This window comes from Mixophyes fleayi, chromosome 3, assembly GCF_038048845.1.
Source record: "Mixophyes fleayi isolate aMixFle1 chromosome 3, aMixFle1.hap1, whole genome shotgun sequence".
Classification (NCBI taxonomy): Eukaryota; Metazoa; Chordata; class Amphibia; order Anura; family Limnodynastidae; genus Mixophyes; species Mixophyes fleayi.
This window is the reverse complement of record NC_134404.1, coordinates 158,396,878-158,416,355: the sequence shown is the minus strand read 5'-3', so window position 1 is coordinate 158,416,355 and position 19,478 is coordinate 158,396,878. Positions and strand designations below refer to the sequence as shown.

The following is a 19,478-nucleotide window of genomic DNA, read 5'->3' as shown; positions in this document are numbered from 1 at the left end:
CCACAATTTCCTCAGTCTTCCAAGCCCTCTGCCTTGGTGTCATACTTGACGCCGCCCTCTGCTTTATTCCTCATATTCAGACTCTCTACCTGTCCTGTCGACTCCACCTTAAAAACTTTTCCTGAATATGCCCTATTCTTACACTACATGCTACCAAAACTCTTATCCATTCTCTCATCAACTCCTGTCTTGACTATTGCAACCTCCTGCTATCTGACATTACTGAAACCCATATATCCACACTTTAATCTATCCTAAATGCTGCTACAAGACTGATCTTCCTCACTCAACACTCCACATCTGCTCCACCACTTTGCAAATCCCTACACTGGCTCTCTGTGTCCTCCAAAATCAAATTCAAATTACTCACCTTACCTACAAAGCCCTCAACAACACCACCCCTTCATACATCTCAAATCTCATATCAAATACTCTCTCTACCGCCCTCTTAGATCTACCTCTGATCTGCACCTTGTCTGGTCTCTGGTAACCACCTCTCACTCCCGTCTACAAGACTTCTCCCATGCTGCTCCCCACTTGTGCAATTCCCTACCACACTCAATCACACTTTCCCACAGCCTTCAAATTTTTAGATGCGCTTTGAAAACCCATCTCTTTTTTTTTTTTTTTTTTAGAGGTGACTTTATCCTCGATAACACTATTCACACTAATGCACCCTCACAACTATCCCAATCTCCACTCTGAACCTCATTTGCTCCTCTTGTTTCAGCTGTGCCCTCTACCACTTAGAATGTAAGCTCTCTAATGAGCAGGGTCCTTCATACCCTTTGTTTTAATAACCGCATTTATTTTGTCTACCTTGTATGTCCCTGTTTTATGTATGTACAGTTTTCCCCACTGTACAGCGCTGTGGAGCCCTGTGGCGCATTACAAATCTACAATAATAATTAAAATAATTAAAGTAATTTATTTAAAAAAATATATTTTTTCCCCCTAAGGTCTAAGAAAAAAATGGAATTATTATGTTGTCCAAGAAATTTAAAATTATTCCCATAATTTATTTCTGAACATAGCAATTCCGAAATAGCAACACATAATGTGTCTCACTTACAAATGAATGCACAGATGTTTGGAAAAATAAACTATATTCACATACATTACACACTGGCTATAATTCAAAAATATTCAAAGTGTCATACATATGAACAAGCATAACATATATTATTAATATTGTTCACACAATTATTAAACATACATGCATTAAAAGCTTTGCTGTAGTTAACTGTAACAGTTTAGCACTTTTTATTGCGCAACTTTTACAGGCAATATTTTATAATATACACCAAATGATCCAGAGATGTTGGGCGGGTTTCCCGGTTGAATACATGCAAGCAATAAGTACAAGGCTGCTCACTCCAAGGTTCCTGTTTATCTAAAGTTAAAGGACATGTTTGAACTTACATAAGCTTATATTTATGTAATGGTTCCGAACAGGAAAAATTCATATACTCACACATTTTAGGCTCTATGTGACTTTACACTACATTCATAGCCTTACAGATGTGCATAGAAAAATGTTTCATTCCAAAAAATCCCTATGTTCTGAGCTAGTTGCTGAAACTTTAGCACAAATATCTGGAAACAGAAGTTTTAGGCCCTTTAAGAGTATACAGTACAACATTATACCAGAATCCTAGATGCAAAAGACTTCACCCCTGCAGAAGATAGATGCACATTTGTATTCTACTGTAACTAAATACATTTTAAATTCAAAATGAAAAGCGACATTAAAAACCAATGTTCTGGGATTAAGGATGGTCTCCTTGATCAAACCAGTAAGAAGAAATCACAAGAACATATCACCGCAAAATGTGATTTTAATTATAGCAACTCACAAAGTCTAATGAGCGAATACTCCTGGTAAGCCTAAAATTGCGAAAATCAACAGAAATGACTTCTCTATGAAGCTCTAATTCAAATGCAGGTGAACGGCATGGAAATAAATTGCCTGGGGCTCAAGTATTATTTCTTTTGATGTCATCCCGTCATCTACAGCTTAACTAAATGGAAACAAATCCTATAGAGAAAATGTGACAGTGAAGCATGATAAAAAGTATATATGCAGCTCCTGCAGGGCCAAGCGGCTGTCCTTAGGGAAGCTATTATTCCATTCCACAAAAAAACCACAGCACATTAAAAATATGAATCGAATGATTGAGTAACACAGTAGCGTTGTATTGAAACTAAACGAACCCTATACAACTCACAACATCTAAAGCACCATATAATGTATTTATCCCTATGTAAACAAAGATGCTATTACAAAAAGATGGACGTTTATGTTTTTCTAGAAAATGTAGATGTAGTTAACAGGAAAAAGGAACTAAGCACAGGGCAAATAACAATAGAATGGAACATATACTCAAAACTCCATTCCTTTTGTAATCCTATTAAAATCAATATGACAGAAGCTTGCACTTGCCAAAAAGGTATATCTGGAATAGACATATAATTGGTCATTGGGCCTAGAACACAGCTGTATTATTATGCAGGTATATCCAGAATTGTATTGGGAGCTACACTAATAACACTGATGTTATAAAAGATGAAATTAACATTACCTGAACACTGCAGCTGAGACAGAATTTGCGCTCCTTCAAACTGATGACTTGTCATTTTTAAATTAGGCTTGATACAACGGATGAAGCTAGATCCCTGTGGGAAATCCAAGTAAATACATTTGTATAACAACACTGGTACAGTAGTTATTTTATGGCTGCACCAAGCAAGAAACAAAGTAAAATCTAGGTCATCACATTCAAAATGCGCGCAAGCAAAATTATTAACAGCCACTAAAATGTAAAAGAAAATTAAAAAAAAACAAAAAAAAAACTAAACATTATGCATTTTTCTTAATTGCTCAGCATTTCAATAATGCAAATGTCCCTGTGCTATTTACCTTCCACAATGATTTTAACAGCACAATTTATTTTTCAAACCCAACAAAAACCATGTACTTAGAATGCATACAAGTCATTCCAAGAGTGAATGGCTGTCCTTCAAATTCTAATGTCTTTATTGATTTTTCTGACATGGCAAAATATGTCCAACGTTAATAATAAATGTCCTTGGGCAGCACATAAGATGGCATTGTTAGCTTGTATTACTAGCCAGCTTTACTGGATTTCTCATACGCTAGAACAGAAAAAAAAATGCCATGTTCTCATGTTCAAAGATTCGCTCGGTAGAGGATACAGTCAATACGAAATATAAAAGCATACATGGTTTTTGTATTTATTAAGAGGTGTTAATAAAGTTTTATGTGATGACAGTTTGCTCTGCTGCCAGTATCTTAGTAGTTAACTCTGCTTTCTTCTAAAATACTCTCCCGTAAGATGTGTCCCTTGTACATACACACAAGTTCTGTGGGCAGAAAGGCAGACTGTACCTTCTTCAATTAGCGTAAAGCATGATTTAACAAAAAAGTTTAGTTGCAGAGAAATAAGGCTGCAGTCACCCTGCAGAACAGAATAGATATACTTTTGTCAGAATGTGTGACTGTAGCTTTCAGCGTTTGTATCTTTATCTTCTTCTAATTTGTGCCTCTATTTGGCAATCACACATACTCTAAGCTTATCCGGTGTAGCTGCTTATCAGCGTTAATAGTGCATTTATTACAGACACATTGCTGGCAGATTATCACGGCTCTAAAGACATTGTCAAACCATGTAAGCAGAGCACTGGAAGACTTTGCAGGTGCAAACGTAGCTAGATGCAAGGAAGCAAGAATTTGTACCATCGTTTTCAAATCTATAGGAAAAAACGCTTTGGCCGATACAGTCACGAATTACTAATGCGCACAACTGACAAATATAAAGATGTGGTTTTCCTACCGTGCTACGAAGTTTTTCAAGTAACAGATTTAACTGGGTCTGTGAAAAGAAAAATGAAGACAAAAAAAATATTACATTCAATATATGTTGATGATGCTTTACACACATGTAGCACGGCGACACGTTTGCATGCGTTAACTGGCAAGCAGTGCATGTTTTCATAGTGTAATGTCACGTTGACGTGCGGCCAAGACAACAGATTACAAAAACTTTAATAAACAAATGTTTATATGGAATGCAGATTGTGCTACTCACTATTCAAGTGATGAATAGTTGCATTTACAACTATTTTCTGTAAAGAAAGTATAACAACACTAAATACAAGAAACACACAAACAATAAAAATTACAATAATTCAACCAACGTGTTGAGGGGGCAGATTCTATCCCTCACAGGTAAAAGTAGGATTTTGGATGAGTGAAATGTCATAACAAGCAAATTGTGACTGAAAATGGTCATGTGCAAATAGTGAAAATATATGGAAACCTGTAGGCAAGAGACATAAACGTGTAAATTACATTGCAAATAGGGGTTTCATATGCGTTCAACCCGTGTTTCTGTAAATGTCTGTGACAAAACAGGAAGTTATCTTGTTCAAGCCAAACGCATGTGTAAATGTTTCTTAACCACAGTTCATTGTGTTTATAATGCAGTCCCATTAAGATGAATGTAAGTTTTTAAACTGCATTGTCCAGCAACCGACACACTACAATGTAACAAAAAGTGTCTAAAATAATGCACTGCAACGTAAGATAAACAAATGAAAATCTGTAAATAAGTAGCATCTCATTTACTAAACTTGTGCAAAAAACGCATCTTAAATGGACACTTTTAACACCAGTGGTAATGTGCCTCACCTTGCTATTTATTGCAGCTGTAATGCTGTTGCAACATTGAGGTAATGTATCAAAATTTAGTTTGCAAAAGAATCTGAGCAAATCAGGGTAAAATCTGAACAGGTTTCCTCTACTCACAGCTCATGTTACAAATAAATCTACATATCACCCATAAAACAGTGAGATAGAGAGAACTAAACAGCAAACGTTTTATTGCGTCCATCACATTGCCCAGTCAGCCCTAGGAATGTACTCCCTAGTTATTCCTGGGATTAGGAAGGAATTGTGATTCCCTCTATGAAGCACTGTCACATTGGGGGTTTTGTTGAACTTGATGTACCTGTGTGTCTTCTTCAACTTCAATAACCAACCCAATTTTGCACAACACTAAATCAACGATGTCTACATTGAAAAAGTTAATTGCTGAATATATACTAAGCATATGTTACAGAACTACTATACAACTACCACCAATGCAGGGGATGTGGCTGCTATGAGGTTCACTTGGGGAGGGGGGGAAGGGGGGGGTCTGGCAAAGGTTGTTCAGCCACTATAAGGCCCCCGCTCTTCTCAGTTGAGTGTGTACAGTGAACATGCGCCAGTATGGTATTTGCTCAGAAGAACGTGGCTTTATATAAGCATTCACTGCACATACGCCAGCCCACCACTCATACTCAAAAAAGCAGAGTGGGGACCTCTGGAGGAATGGACTGGAGTTGTCAGGCCGTCCACAAAAATCTCCTATGGGACTTGGCACAGTTATGTTTCATCCCTGAACCATTTTAGCCTTTTGGTGTGTAACTACTAAACTTTAGTGTAGTTCTATTTTAAGAACCAGGCAAAACTGTGATACAGTCTGAGAAGACTTTTGACAGCATATGTTGACATTAGTTTAAATTACAACTGTTAAACTGTCAAACTATGAGTAGTTCTCAACTTTGTACTTTTGAATGCAGCAAAACAAGAATCTTGGTAAGAGTATTACCTTTACGTTAACCGTACTATGCAATGCACTGCACTTCTACCAAGGCAGCTAGCTTCATATTTCAAAATACACTCCTTCTCAACTCATTCAATCAAATAATTTTTACATGTTTTTCATCCATTAACTAGAATGCAGCACAATACTAATGTGTGAATATGACCTCAGCATAGAGACTCTATGTGGTAAGGGAATCAGAAATAGGTTATTGGAATAAAACTATGAATGTGTTTGTCTGCATGAAAATGAGAAGATTGGCAAGTAGTTATTTTTACATTTGTTTCTCTAATGCAAATGATATTTGCTTTCCTTCCCCTGACACACTGATTAAAATTAGCAATTTCAGACAGCGTACCAAGATTAACTGCCTGCGCTGATTGTGGAGAATTTAGCAGGTCAGAACATACATTTTAAATCTAACTACCCATTAACACGCTCTAATAATTTAATATTTACTCTGCAATTGTTTTTTATCCAAGTCTTTACAGGCAGCATGGATAAGACCATGCCAGATGAGCTTCTATATGGATACACATAAGGTATGAATTTGGGGACTAAAAATATGCGTGAATTTACACTGAATGTGGTAATGTTGGGACATTCCATAATGGAGAAATATCTAGTTATAGTTTTAAATTAAACTATGAGCAACATGCAATGCCAATCTGAGGCCTCTAGACCCAGCAGGTCAACACCTTGTATTAAAAGGGGCAAATGACAAATATAATTGTACTCACTTGTAAAGCATTGGTGAGGTCTCATCTTTAATATACAGTTACATTTTGGGAACCAATTCACAAAAAGAATGCTGTGAAACTGGAGTGGGTGTAAGGAAGGAAACTAAATTGATTACAGTCTACATTCTCTACCATACAAACATATACACACTTTAGGGTTAATGAACATGGGGACAACATTCAAACTCCAGACAGATGGTGCTGTGGTCAGAATAGAACCCATGGCCCCAGTGCTGTGAAGACAGCCATGTTAAGTACTGTACCACCATGTACGTAAGTGTATTTACCCAACATATACATGCATATTTGCTTAAAATCGATGTACTGCACATGTGTTGCATGTATCATACATTTTCTCCACCTTGTACTAGGAGAGGTGGCTCAAGGGAAACTTAAAACATAGGCATGGAAATGCAAGCGTGGAGGGCATTAGGCCCTTAATCTCCAGCTGGGGCAGCACGGTGGCCAAGTGGCTAGCATTTCTGCCTCACAGCACTGGGGTCATGAGTTCAATTCCTGACCATGGCCTTATCTGTGAGGAGTTTGTATGTTGTCCCCGTGGTTGCGTGGGTTTCCTCCGGGTGCTCCGCTTTCCTCCCACACTCCAAAAACATACTGGTAGGTTAATTGGCTGCTATCAAAATTGACCCTAGTCTGTGTGTGTGTCTGTGTTAGGGAATTTAGACTGTAAGCCCCAATGGGGCCTGGACTGATGTCAGTGAGTTCTCTGTACAGCGCTGCTGAATTAGTGGCGCTATATAAATAAATGATGATGATGAAGGTTCTTTACAGTAAATGCAGTGAAACTGTTGATTTTACTCCCACAAGAACTGGTGCTGGCAGACAACATAGATGGATTCAAGGAACGATTTCACATTATTCTAGCAACATTCAACAAGCAAGACTTCTGACATTAAAATAAAAAACACACGACAGTGTGCCAATCCTTGTGAGTGTAAAATGAACTATGCTTTATTGGGATTTTCTTCTGGATCAACACCTGCTCATTTTTGAGGGTAAGGTTTGACATATGTCTGTTTTTTTTACCGTATACAACATTGTAACTACTTTAACCCTTCACGCCAATCAAGTCAAAAGGCTCACAAGCATTATATTCAAAGTATTTTAAAGAAATGTAAATAATAACACCCTTGTAGGAGGCAGTATGCAATTTTAAACCACCTTTCATAGTCACTAACAGGAGACCAGAACTTTACATGCTAAAGCTCTGTGGAGAGTTGAATTAATGCGTTGAACAGTTGTTATCCATAGTAATGAAGTGCCTTAGAGAGCAGATGCTATAACATTAACAAGAACATGGTAACACCCCACCCTCTGTGTGTCCAAGACTCCTGTATTTTATCAAATACTGACATCACCAGTGCCTCCGATGGTCAATTTTCCAGCTGAAAAATTCTTGACATCTTATATCTTCACACTACTGCAGTGCTAGCAAATGTGCCCAGAAATGTAGTTAATTTAACAAATAATCAGCAGGAATGGACTCAGGAACAGCAGGTGGCTCTCACAAGATTTTTGTTTTGATGCATCCAAAAAAAAATCCAATTTTACACCTGCTCATTTTTTCTGTACAATATGTTTTGTTAGAGACTCATATGAATTATGTAATTCATTCTACGATAGAATACAGACATTACAACCTATCGCCATTTGGTGTTGGACTACGTCGTCCCTATTCTCAATCCACTTCTGCATTGCACCTAAAACAAAAACAAAATAAAACACAACTGGAAGTTCTTCTATTCAGCAAAGAATATTCCATACCTTGAACTTGTTTCCCACACTGATGAAACTGAGTTTCCCAGTCTTCTGCTTGGAGTCCTTGTTATTATTTGCTGATTCAAACAAATCCCGTACAAATTTATCTTTGGACTCGCATATGAGGGACTCGAGTGACATGTGTAGTGCATCATTATTCTTCTCAACAAATTGTGTCTAATGGGAGATTTAAAAAGAATCATTTATAGGCAGGAGAAAATTAAAAGAAGAAACTTGCAACCTTTGTTTCAAGTACAACAAACAAGTAAAAGTAAATAATGTGTATATAGATATATATCAACACATAACCCTTTCATTTACATAGGTGTTTCGGTCCTTCATCACCAGATCAGTAACACCATATAAATGTTAATAATCACATTACCTATTGGACCTACATAACTATTTCTTGTGGACAAACGTGGGCTGTGCTATCATTCATACTTGTACACAGTACCAGGAAAACCAAGAAGTGCTATGGTCCCCGAATATGGCAGCAGCTGCAGGACAGGTACATACTTCATACTCTCTACTAGAGAGTGTATATAGCAAACACAAACAGGATTGAGGTTACATGTACAAAATAGAAAGTGAAGTTTTCCTTTAAGGTTTGGTTTACTCATATGGGCCATAATAAAATAAAAGTGTACACATATACATATACATTAATTATATGCTGACCAATAAAATAGTGTTCGTACACTGTTATTGTAGGCTACAGTAAGGTAAATACCAATAGAATATGTAACGTTTCTCAATAACTTGCAATTATGTGTTATATGTGCAGGGGCGAACGGAGGATTGTCGGGGGATTGTTTCCCCCCCGACCCCCCAAAAAAAACACCCCCCGCGAGAGCAGCTCCGTTTCTTCAGCGCTGTCCTATACAGCAGCCGCGGCGCTGTCTAAGAAGCGTCCGCGGCGGTGCTGTATACACTACAGCACCGCCGCGGACGCTTCTTTGACAGCGCCGCGGCTGCTGTATAGAACAGTGCAGCTATAGTGGCCACTTAGTTAGCGCAGGGGGGGTTACTGGAGACTCAGAAACCCCCCCTGCGTGCGCCACTGATGTAAATTATTGGCTGTCTGCCATGAGAGGACAAGATGGTATAATAACATCCATTAGACCCCTCTGTGGACAGACTGGATTTCTGCAGCAGGACAATCTCTTTGAGCTGCTTCATCAGGTCACACCCATGCAGGCTGAACAGGGACTTTCCTGGGAACAGAAGTTGAAGAATGTATCCATACTTTATATTGACAAGACAAATCGCAATGTTTACTAAACCAATCTAATTTATTTCTTGTATTCTTGAACTGTGCTTTCCAATAAAAAATTTAGCCCCATTAAAAACATGTGAGGTCTCAGCTCTTGCAATAAACAATTGGGATAATACAATGCACGTGAATCAATCAAGCTTGGTTTACTAGAATTAAAATGTTTGGATGGAGAAACCTATCAACATTGTAAGTTATGAAAAGAGACTCTTATGCCTGTTTAGAAGTTAGCAAGTTATATGGTTAAGATTCTGGAACTGACTTTGTTATGATCAGGGACACATCTCCCATCAATTAAGTACACAAAACTATTAGGAGTACACTTAGAGGCAACTATTTTGGTATTTCCATATAATTTATTACTACTACAGAAGGTATTTTTTACAGATGTGATACAAATCAATTAATTTAGTTGGTTGATTTTTGCATTAATTAATGCATTTCCATAAAGTGGACAAACAACAATAGTGCACTAATCATCCAATTCAATTGAATTTCAATACCAAGAGATACATGTCCTATGAACTTCTTAAAAAAAGTCCAATTCTTCAGAAAAGTTCCTTAGTTGAAACCATCAGCCACAAAAATGGATGTATCATCTGCATTCCAAAGGAGGCAAAGCATCTAAAGTGATCTAAAGACGCTTCCAAGATGTAGACTGGTTGGCAGAATATCCAGACTGGTTCAAGCTGACATTCCAACATGTAATTCAATTCATCCTGCTGTGTGTTACCAGTACAGGCTAGTGGTGGTGGTGTGGGGAACGTTTTCTTGGCACACATTAGGCCCCTCAACACCAACTTAGCTTTGTTTAAGTGTCACAGTCGCCCTGATTATGGTTGCTGACCATGTGCATCCTTTTAGGACCAGTCTACCCATCTTTCTAATGGAAACTGCCAGCAGAATAACACGCCATATCACAAAGCCCACGTCATCTCAAGCTGGTTCCAAGAATAGGACAATGAGTTCAATGTACTCCAATAGCCTCGACAGTTACCAGGTCTTCATCCAACAGAGAACAATTGGGATGTGATAGAACGGGATAATCACAGCATGAATGTACAGCTGGCAAATATGCAGCAACTGCATGATGCCATCGCGTCAACATGGACCAGAACCTCTAAGGAATGTTTCCAGCAGGATATTCTGGGGGCCAAGATGGTATTTTTTTTAATCTTTTTCTGCTATAAATTTATATTACGTTTCATATCATTTTGCATATTTTTATTTGAGGGTAATGCAAGTTACCCCTGGTATTTGCTTGGAGTCTTAGGGGTAGATCTACTAAAGAACAGTTGTGATGTTCAAAAGAACAACTAATTAGAATCTATATAGCATTTCCTGGAATGTACAAGATGAATTATAGCTAAATCCGATCGGCTGCTATGGGAAAACACCTACACTTTTCCCTTTTTAGAAGTTTTAGTAAATATATTCCTTAGTTTTAACTTAATTGTTTCAATACTTCCCCAATGTCCAATATTTTTGCTACTTCTAATAATAATAAACCAGCTTTAAATCGGTTTCTGTCACTAAACGCTGGATAAGTTTATTTTTCATTTAAAAGCCTTTTTATTTATGTATTTAAAATATTAACGTATGGTGTTATGGGTGCTTTATAAATGTTTCTTTCCCCTCTGTGTCAAACCGTAGACAGACTATACCTTCTTCACAAATACACAGTTTAGATTTGAAAAGGTGCAGTCAGATGCTGGAATTATTGTTATGGCATATTAGTACAAGATGAAAGAGTCATTAGGTTGAGAAGAAGTACATAGAAACAAATTGAGTTACAATTAAGTCCTGTGCTGTCATATTCTTTGCAGAGTGCGAGTACATCAACCATGACAATATGTCTCATAACTGCTGTACGTGGTCATCAGCAAGACACAGTGTTCAGTCTGCATTCACTCCAGTCTGAGACGTGACAAACTTGATGACTGACCATGTCTAACTCCTGATCCTCGACTCCAACAGAATTATATGTGCAAAAAGTTACATTTACCAGGTTTCAAACCATTACAGTTTTTTATTTGTGAGCATTTGCACCCACATTGCTTGCAAAAACCTCAACATTTTCATGAGCAACCTGACCATATATTTACTGTTAATTTAAATTATTGATTTTCCACTTAATTGACAAATAAAATGTTGGGTGGTGAGAAAAACACAACCAAATTCTTAGTTTGCCATGTGCTAAAGTTTTCCCCATATATAACAGATTACAGATTAATACAAATGAATGTTCCTGAAGGCATATAACCTACTTACTATGACTATTGGAAGCTGCTAAGCCCATGTTAGATAAGTGCGGAATTAAAATTAAACACTGAAAACAGATTTGCTAGAATATGCCAGGAGGAAGTACTGTATTGAATTGAAGGCATTTATGGTTTTGAAAACAATTTTCACACTCCGTAACTGACATTTTTAGAAGGTATTTCTAAGGTCCCCCAGCTTATCTATCAGTCAGACTGGAAGGACAATGGGAATTGCAATTTATTCATGTACAAATTCTTGTTTATTTGGCCATTAAATCCCTGCATGTCATAGGATTTATAAATGTCAGATCATAAAGTATTTTATGCAGAATAATAATGAAAGTAATCCTTAAGCCGATGCTCCCCAGATATATAGATAGATGTATGTGGCAGCAAAACCAGCCCAATGCGAAATAATAATCCAATCTACTGGATCAGTTATGGGACATGCAGGTAATCATACAAAGTCATTTGTAACACTAGAAGGAATTTGGCTTCCGGGTGCTCGTCTTGCTTGCCAAATGGTCAGATCTTATTAAATTTGGCCCACTAATTATGCGAATAAGACTACTGGGAGGTCACGCAGTCACACAGCATGCCGGAGGAGGAGAGGGTGCAATCTGCGGGCTCCAGCTGTAACCGTATGTGGAGGAGGTGTGAAAAGCATTTGGGGAGATCTGATGGGTAAGGGTCATGTGGAGAGGTCTGATAGGAATGTAAGAAGCATGTGGAGAGGTCTAGGGGACATTTAAGGGGCATGTGGAGAGATATGATACACATGTAAGTGGCATGTGGGAGATCTGATGGGCATGTAAGGGGCATGTGGGGAGATCTGATGGGCATGAAAGGGGCATGTGGGGAGATCTGATGGGCATGAAAGGGGCATGTGGGGAGATCTGATGGGCATGAAAGGGGCATGTGGGGAGATCTGATGGGCATGAAAAGGGCATGTGGGGAGATCTGATGGGCATGAAAGGGGCATGTGGGGAGATCTGATGGGCATGAAAGGGGCATGTGGGGAGATCTGATGGGCATGAAAGGGGCATGTGGGGAGATCTGATGGGCATGAGGGGAGGTCTGATGGGCATGAAAGGGGCATGTGGGCATGTCTTAGGGGCAGGGTGCTTTGCAGTATCTATAGATATTTTTGGCTTTTAGTCTCTGATTGGTTGGCTAAACCTGTCCTATGCAAAAGCAATAAATTAATTAGACCCATATATAACACTTACTGTTTCGTAGCACACAGCTCCTGCAAAATGTCGTATGATAAAGCCCTCGTCATCTCGTATATTTCGGTGAACAGTTAGTTTAGATTTTCTGGGAATCTGCAATAAAAGCAGGAAACAACTGCAATGTACTGCTTCATTTCATCACACACACCACACAGACTTTGATTACTGGACACGAACAATTTATATGTGACAAGGTCCAACAAAATGTCATGCTACCTTCTCTTACAAGTCACAAAAATAAAATGACAAATGGTGGCATCATCTGTGGTTTTCTGCACTACTAAGACAACAAAGCAGAGATTGAGATTGATCAGACTGATGTTCTAAATGCATCTTAATGATTAAGTAAAACGTATGGCAGATATTAAGCAGAGAGTAGTGTAATCTCTCAATGCTTGTGACTGAAGATTTAAATGGCATGGGCTTCTTTTGAATGCATTTTCTTCAAGGATTTCATTAGTCTCATGCTACAGTCATAACATTATACATTATCTATGCTAAAATCAAGGCTGTCATTTGTTTTGCACAGATAAAAAGGTAGCGGGATGCCTACTCGCCATGTCAGTGGAACATACAGCATGGTACGTATATTTTTAAGAGCCTCAGGAGAGGCATAAGAGAAAATCTATACACAGCCGCTTATCATAAACACGGGAACTGGAGCACTTTAAGGACAATCTACACAAAAATAAATGATGAAATACTCTGAGGCAATTCAGTTCACCTACGCATAAAATGTTTCATTGGTTTTGAGCATAGCTTGTCTTTTCATAATAATAATAAAAAAAAAAAAAAAAAAAAAAAAAAGAATTTGAAGACAAATGTTTGTCTAGCAAAGATCCCTAGAATTAATTAAATTAAGATTTAAAAAGATGGTTAACATACAATATGCATATTTTTAAATTGTGCTTATTTTGCATATGTTTTTCATTACAGGTTTAGCAGAGTGCAGCTAAAATAAAAACGACAGACACAATAAGAGAAAGAAACCAGGGGAGGACAGCTTCTTCTAGGTTAGCAAACTCACAAGGCTTTTGTATGAGAGTAGTGATAAAATAAATTGAGCTAAAATGACAAAAATGGATCAATAGTGACAAATAGGCTCTCAGTTTGATCTGTCTGCTTGGCACGAGTGACGAATGTCAAATCTGCGTGTGGCTAAACAGATGCTGTCACTCAGAAAATTTACAGACGAGAACACACTGGTAATGGATTTTTTTCTCTTTACCCCTAGCTATACTCCCAAAATTGAGTGACATTAACCTCCACCAGCACCTGTATTAAATACTTGTCCAGGCTTACAATCAAGATAACTGAAAAATGGGGTTCATTATATACACACGCACAATAAGTATTTGTATGCACAGCATTCATTCTCTCTCTCTGTATATATACACACACATACATATACAGAGAGATTTATATATATATATATTTATATCTATACACACAAACAAACATACACATGTCTGCCACTACCTTTATTTTTCTCATTCACTGCAATAATACCAGAACTACATCTGCAGCTACTGATCTTGACAGATTTAATGTCACTAGTATGAGACTGGCTCTTTTCTAATACACCAAGTGTAGGTGATACCATGCAGGACAACAGTATAGCAGAAACAGAGAGTAAAATATACTACTACTACTACATCATAAAGACATACCCATACTTTGCAGAACAGCCTTGCCCTGTCCATCAGTGAGAATCGAACCACCTGGGGCCACAACTATTACATGCAGCAGTATGACTCATTCCTATCTCCTAGAATGGACGTTTTGATTGAATTTGGCACCTGGTTGGATTGCTGTTTGACCTTTCAAATCACAAAAGTTCCACCCTTACACCAGGTACAAAATTCTCTGCTCCCAAGCCTCCCACTGTATCTACTATTGCAATTGCCTGTTCTGAATTGTGTTTTTAAAACATTAAGTAATTGCATTAGTAAATAAAGTGAGATGTTCTGGAGCAGCGCATTTTGTATCGGGTGGAAGAGCTTATGTAGGGGGATCTGGTATCAGATCTTACTTTCAATGCCCACCTCCTGCTCAGTCATAGTCTATAGCACAATGTTTGCAGCTCCTCCTCCTTTCCAGTTGTGCTGCGGAGTGGTTGTTATTAGGAAATGGTGGGGTTTTAAGAGGGGGAGCTCCAATGATTCTCTAGTCTGGGTAATACTTATCCAAGAGAGGGTTTTACCAAATTGGACAACCCCTTTAAGGTTCGCACAATAAACTAAATCATGCAGTCTATCATGTCATAACCTTGATTTTGAACTACTATTACCACCACAAACAAATGACTTACAGTAAGGCGAAAGTGGTTCTTGTGCTTCTGGTGAACCATGGATGTAAAGTGTCGGTCACTAGGCTGGGGTAGTCTGTTCTCTTCATCAACAATATCAAGAATACCCACTAATTTTGATTCAATCAGATCTGAAAAAAAATTAAGTAAAAAAAACGCATGATTCACTTAATGGTGCAGCAAAGAAACAACTATTCCTATGTAATACGTCACGCACTAACAATTCTCCCACCAGATAATCATCTTTAGAAAGAGAACTGCACATCTGTCTCTGGAACTGAAAGAGGAAATTAAAATCAAGCCAGCATTTTTACTATTGCTGACGGTACACTAAACGGTTCAGTTAAGAATCGGTTTATTTCCAAAATGTTATCTGTACCTCTAAAACCTGAGAGAGAAATAAATTTAAAAAAATGCATGTTTAAATAGGTGTATAAAACGATATACATGTGGATTTATTTTGCGAACCAAAACATAGCATGTATACAGACACAATGGTTGTTTGCACAGGATCAGGCGTGCACTTAAGACAAGTTTCCAGTTGCCCAGAAATACCCTCTCCGCCCAGGACAGGCTGGTCCCTTCCTTGGGATCAGCCACTTTACTGCTGTGGATGCACAGATCCGTTCCGCCCCTCCCTCCTACACTATATGTCCTGTCCCCCTTTTTCCTGGGGCAGGCAGCATGGCATGTGCAGGAAATAAGAGAGACAGACAGAAGAGTCTGCCTCTGAAATCTACATCATCAGATAGTAGAAGGTAAGTGTAGGGGGAGGACTCTTACTATAATAGGGATGGAGGCTTGGTATTAATGAGGGTGAGTGATAATCATTTAATAGTCTATGTGAAATATGAATTTATTTGTAGTTGCCAATCTATTTGATGGTGAGGACTATTTCATTTAATAGTGGGTCATATTAATAAGTGTTAATTTGAGGTTGTGTGATGGCATTACTTAATTAATGCTAGGGTGATTTGGGGGCTATTAATTTAAGGTGGGGCTGAGTTTAGGGAGAAAGAGGGCCATTTATCATTTTTGAATACCAATATTGGGACAATTTGGGAGAAATAAATGGGAATATTAATTATTTAATATTGGGTCTGTTTGGGGGAAAATAGGTATTAAATGTGAGTACCATTCATTTAATGCCAGGGCATGTTGGGGGAAAATAGGTCTATTTATAAAATGTAAATGCTATTCATTTAATGGCAGCTTAAGACGTGAGAATTAACAGGTAGTGGAAGTGTCAAGGACAGAAACGAGATCAACAAAGTCTGCCAATCGTTCCGATTCTGGTGGGGTAGTCCCAATTTTGTGTGACTGTCCTGACTGAAAGTATAGCTGGGAGGAATGCCCCACATCACACTGTACTGCTTGTTAAGGGTCAGCTGTGTGCACTACTGTAAGATGCAAGCAGCTCATCCTTAATAAGCAATACCACCAGAATGCAAACATTTGGCTACTATTGCCCGTGTATTTGAAGGCGATGGTAAGAACTGGAGAGCAGCCTAGAACTCTCAAACCACAGCCTTGCCCCTTGTATACACTGGCATGGCATGCAAACCTGTGTCTGCCCCTGGTAATGTACACTAACCTATGCAGTCCTGGTTATCCACATAGTGCACTTCATTAACACCAAGGCCTTCTTTCTGGTATAGTTCCTGTTCCTAAATAAAGAAAGAAAGATACATACATGAGTAAAAAAAAAAAAAAAAAGACATCTGTCACGCACATAAATATAACGGAGTGTCAGAGAAACAGATCTAATCAATAGTATATAATCACCGTACCAAACTATTGCAGCCCTCACACGTAAACTTACTGCATTTTCTATATAATAAAGCACAGCACTACAGAAATATTGCAGGGAAAATAACAACAGACCAGGTAGCATGACAAAGTCTATAATAAAATAAGCATTTGAATCTGATCACTATTTATTTTCTGAAGTGTATATATTTCATAACCATGTATTATCTATAAGATTAAGGGGGAGGGCATCATTTTAATTTACCTTCAAATAGCAAATGTAAACTTTAACAATTAGCTAAATTATAAGCAGCTGAAAGAGTCAACCTTGAGCTCATTAACTAAATCACAATTGGCAGCAGTGCACTTACTAGCATAGTTTCCAAGGTGACATTATCATTACATATATCTTAGTCACTGGACAGTTTGCAGCTTTAAGTAATACACAACACAATTTTATTTTGACTGCTGTTTGAGGAGATAAAAAAAGAAACAAGCACTTTATTACCTGTTTTTTTTTATATTTATTTTTTTTATATTCTTATAATTATATGTATATTACATCTCATTGATCACCTTAAATTTTAGTTTTCAGGTGGAGTAAAATGTTAAAATCTAAATACTCTTCATTTATGGCATCTTTTTTGTTAGTAAATTTATTAACAAATGTATTAGTTACCTGACTAAGTCAACCAGCTCAAGCAATTTAAAGAATCCATATTAAATGCCAATGTATTTGATATGCATTTTTACGACTGTTAGTATGCTTTCCATTGTGCTGAAATGTGACAAATGCACTGAAATGGAACAAATAGTGTTCTGGAAACCGCTGCCAGGATGCATCGGAGTGCAATGCAAGTAATTATACAAATGGGTATGGCAAGACTAAGAACAATAATTTCTAGTGTCAGATCCGTTTTACAAATATAAAAAAACAAACACATAACAAAACACACTTTAAAAATACCATTGGGTATGAATATACCCTAAGAAATAAAAATGGTTTTATCATATTTCATACCATAGTATTTTTTAGAAATTTTGAATAGTTAGTATCTGAAATATAATCTCAGGTCTTCAATTCTTGAAATGCTGCTCTCTATGCATTGCAATTTTAATAATTTAAGTATTATTCTTGGCCCTGAGCTGATCGGTCACAGAACAGATTGTTTAGTTTCTAGAGTAACAGTGGTTTCTGTCTAACTGTATTTGTGTCTGCAATAAGCTTCTAGGCATTGTGCAATGTCCAATCACTTTTCAATAACAAATCTCCAACACAATACAGGAGAGAAATAGCAGATGCGCACAGCAAAGGTTTCTAAAAAGTACAGCAAATAAAATGTTGTAACCAAATCAACACAAACTCGGGAAGATGGAATCAATTTTAAAGGGACATTTTACTAAAAGTCCTTTTATTTTTAGGTTTACATAAATTAGGAGCAGAATTTTCCTTTGCACCTTACTCGGATATCCCTGTGCTCATAAACAAACACATTTCTGTCATTTGCATCCTTGTTATTTCAGGTTTATGTATTTTGCTTTGACTGAAGGAATTTTGCATATTCGCAAAATGATTACCATACACCATGATTATATGCAAATAGAAAATGATCAAGAGTTAATAAAAAATCACTACAAAACATTATGCCCATCGTAAATATAGTATAAGATGAACAAAATTTGCCTAAGATGTATAAGATTTGTATAAGATGAACAAATATATATTGAAATTAAACTAATGTGCTGCCTATTAAAAATGAATGACATTGAGGCACTGCTAATATTACCAGTATTAACTTTCACACCTGCATGGTGTATGTGTGTGTGTGTGTGTGTGTGTTATATATATATATATATTATATATCTGTACACACACACACACACACACACACACACACGTGTAAATTATTAACCTTTATTTATATGGCACCACACGTGGTCTGCAGCGCTTTGCACTGGGCAAACAACGACAAAGTACATGGTATAATAGAACAATACAGTAAACAAATAACACTACACCTATCAACACAACTACTGATAGCCTGGATGGGGGTGAGACACTGCAAGGGGATCTGCGGCCAAGAAGAACGACAATGAGAGATGGAGGATGAAAGAGTGCGATGTATACTACATGGTGAAACGGTTAAGGCGGAGGACTGGTAGGCTTTTATAAACAGGTGTGTTTTTAAGGACTGTTGTAAGCTATACAAGCCAAGGGATAGTCTGATAGAACAAGGGAGATTGTTACAGTGGGGAGGAAAGGTGACAGACATTGGACGACCAGAGAGGTCGGGAGGGAGTATGTATGGAGAAGAGGTTGGAGATGTAGGGAGCAGTGGAGATGGACTTGTATGTGAGGGTGAGGAGTTTGAAGAGCATTCTGCAAGGGAATAGGTGTAAGGCTTGACAGAGAAGGGAGGCAGATGTGAGGCGGCAAGAGAGGAAGGTAAGTTTAGCTGCAACA

The 19,478-nt window shown here is 37.7% G+C and overlaps 1 protein-coding gene across 8 annotated transcripts in view; it reads right to left on the bottom strand.

Moving 5' to 3' along the window:
- Positions 1 to 19,478, bottom strand: part of MYO6 (myosin VI) — a 205,516-nt gene that overhangs the window by 63,570 nt on the left and 122,468 nt on the right. For all 8 annotated transcript variants that reach the window (XM_075202655.1, XM_075202656.1, XM_075202657.1 and 5 more), the window contains exons 15-20: positions 16,860 to 16,932; positions 15,269 to 15,396; positions 12,955 to 13,050; positions 8,195 to 8,365; positions 3,855 to 3,893; positions 2,583 to 2,676 (exon numbers count right to left, since the gene is read on the bottom strand). In XM_075202655.1, the coding sequence (XP_075058756.1) occupies positions 2,583 to 2,676; positions 3,855 to 3,893; positions 8,195 to 8,365; positions 12,955 to 13,050; positions 15,269 to 15,396; positions 16,860 to 16,932 (601 nt within the window). The remainder of the gene's footprint in view (positions 1 to 2,582; positions 2,677 to 3,854; positions 3,894 to 8,194; positions 8,366 to 12,954; positions 13,051 to 15,268; positions 15,397 to 16,859; positions 16,933 to 19,478) is intronic.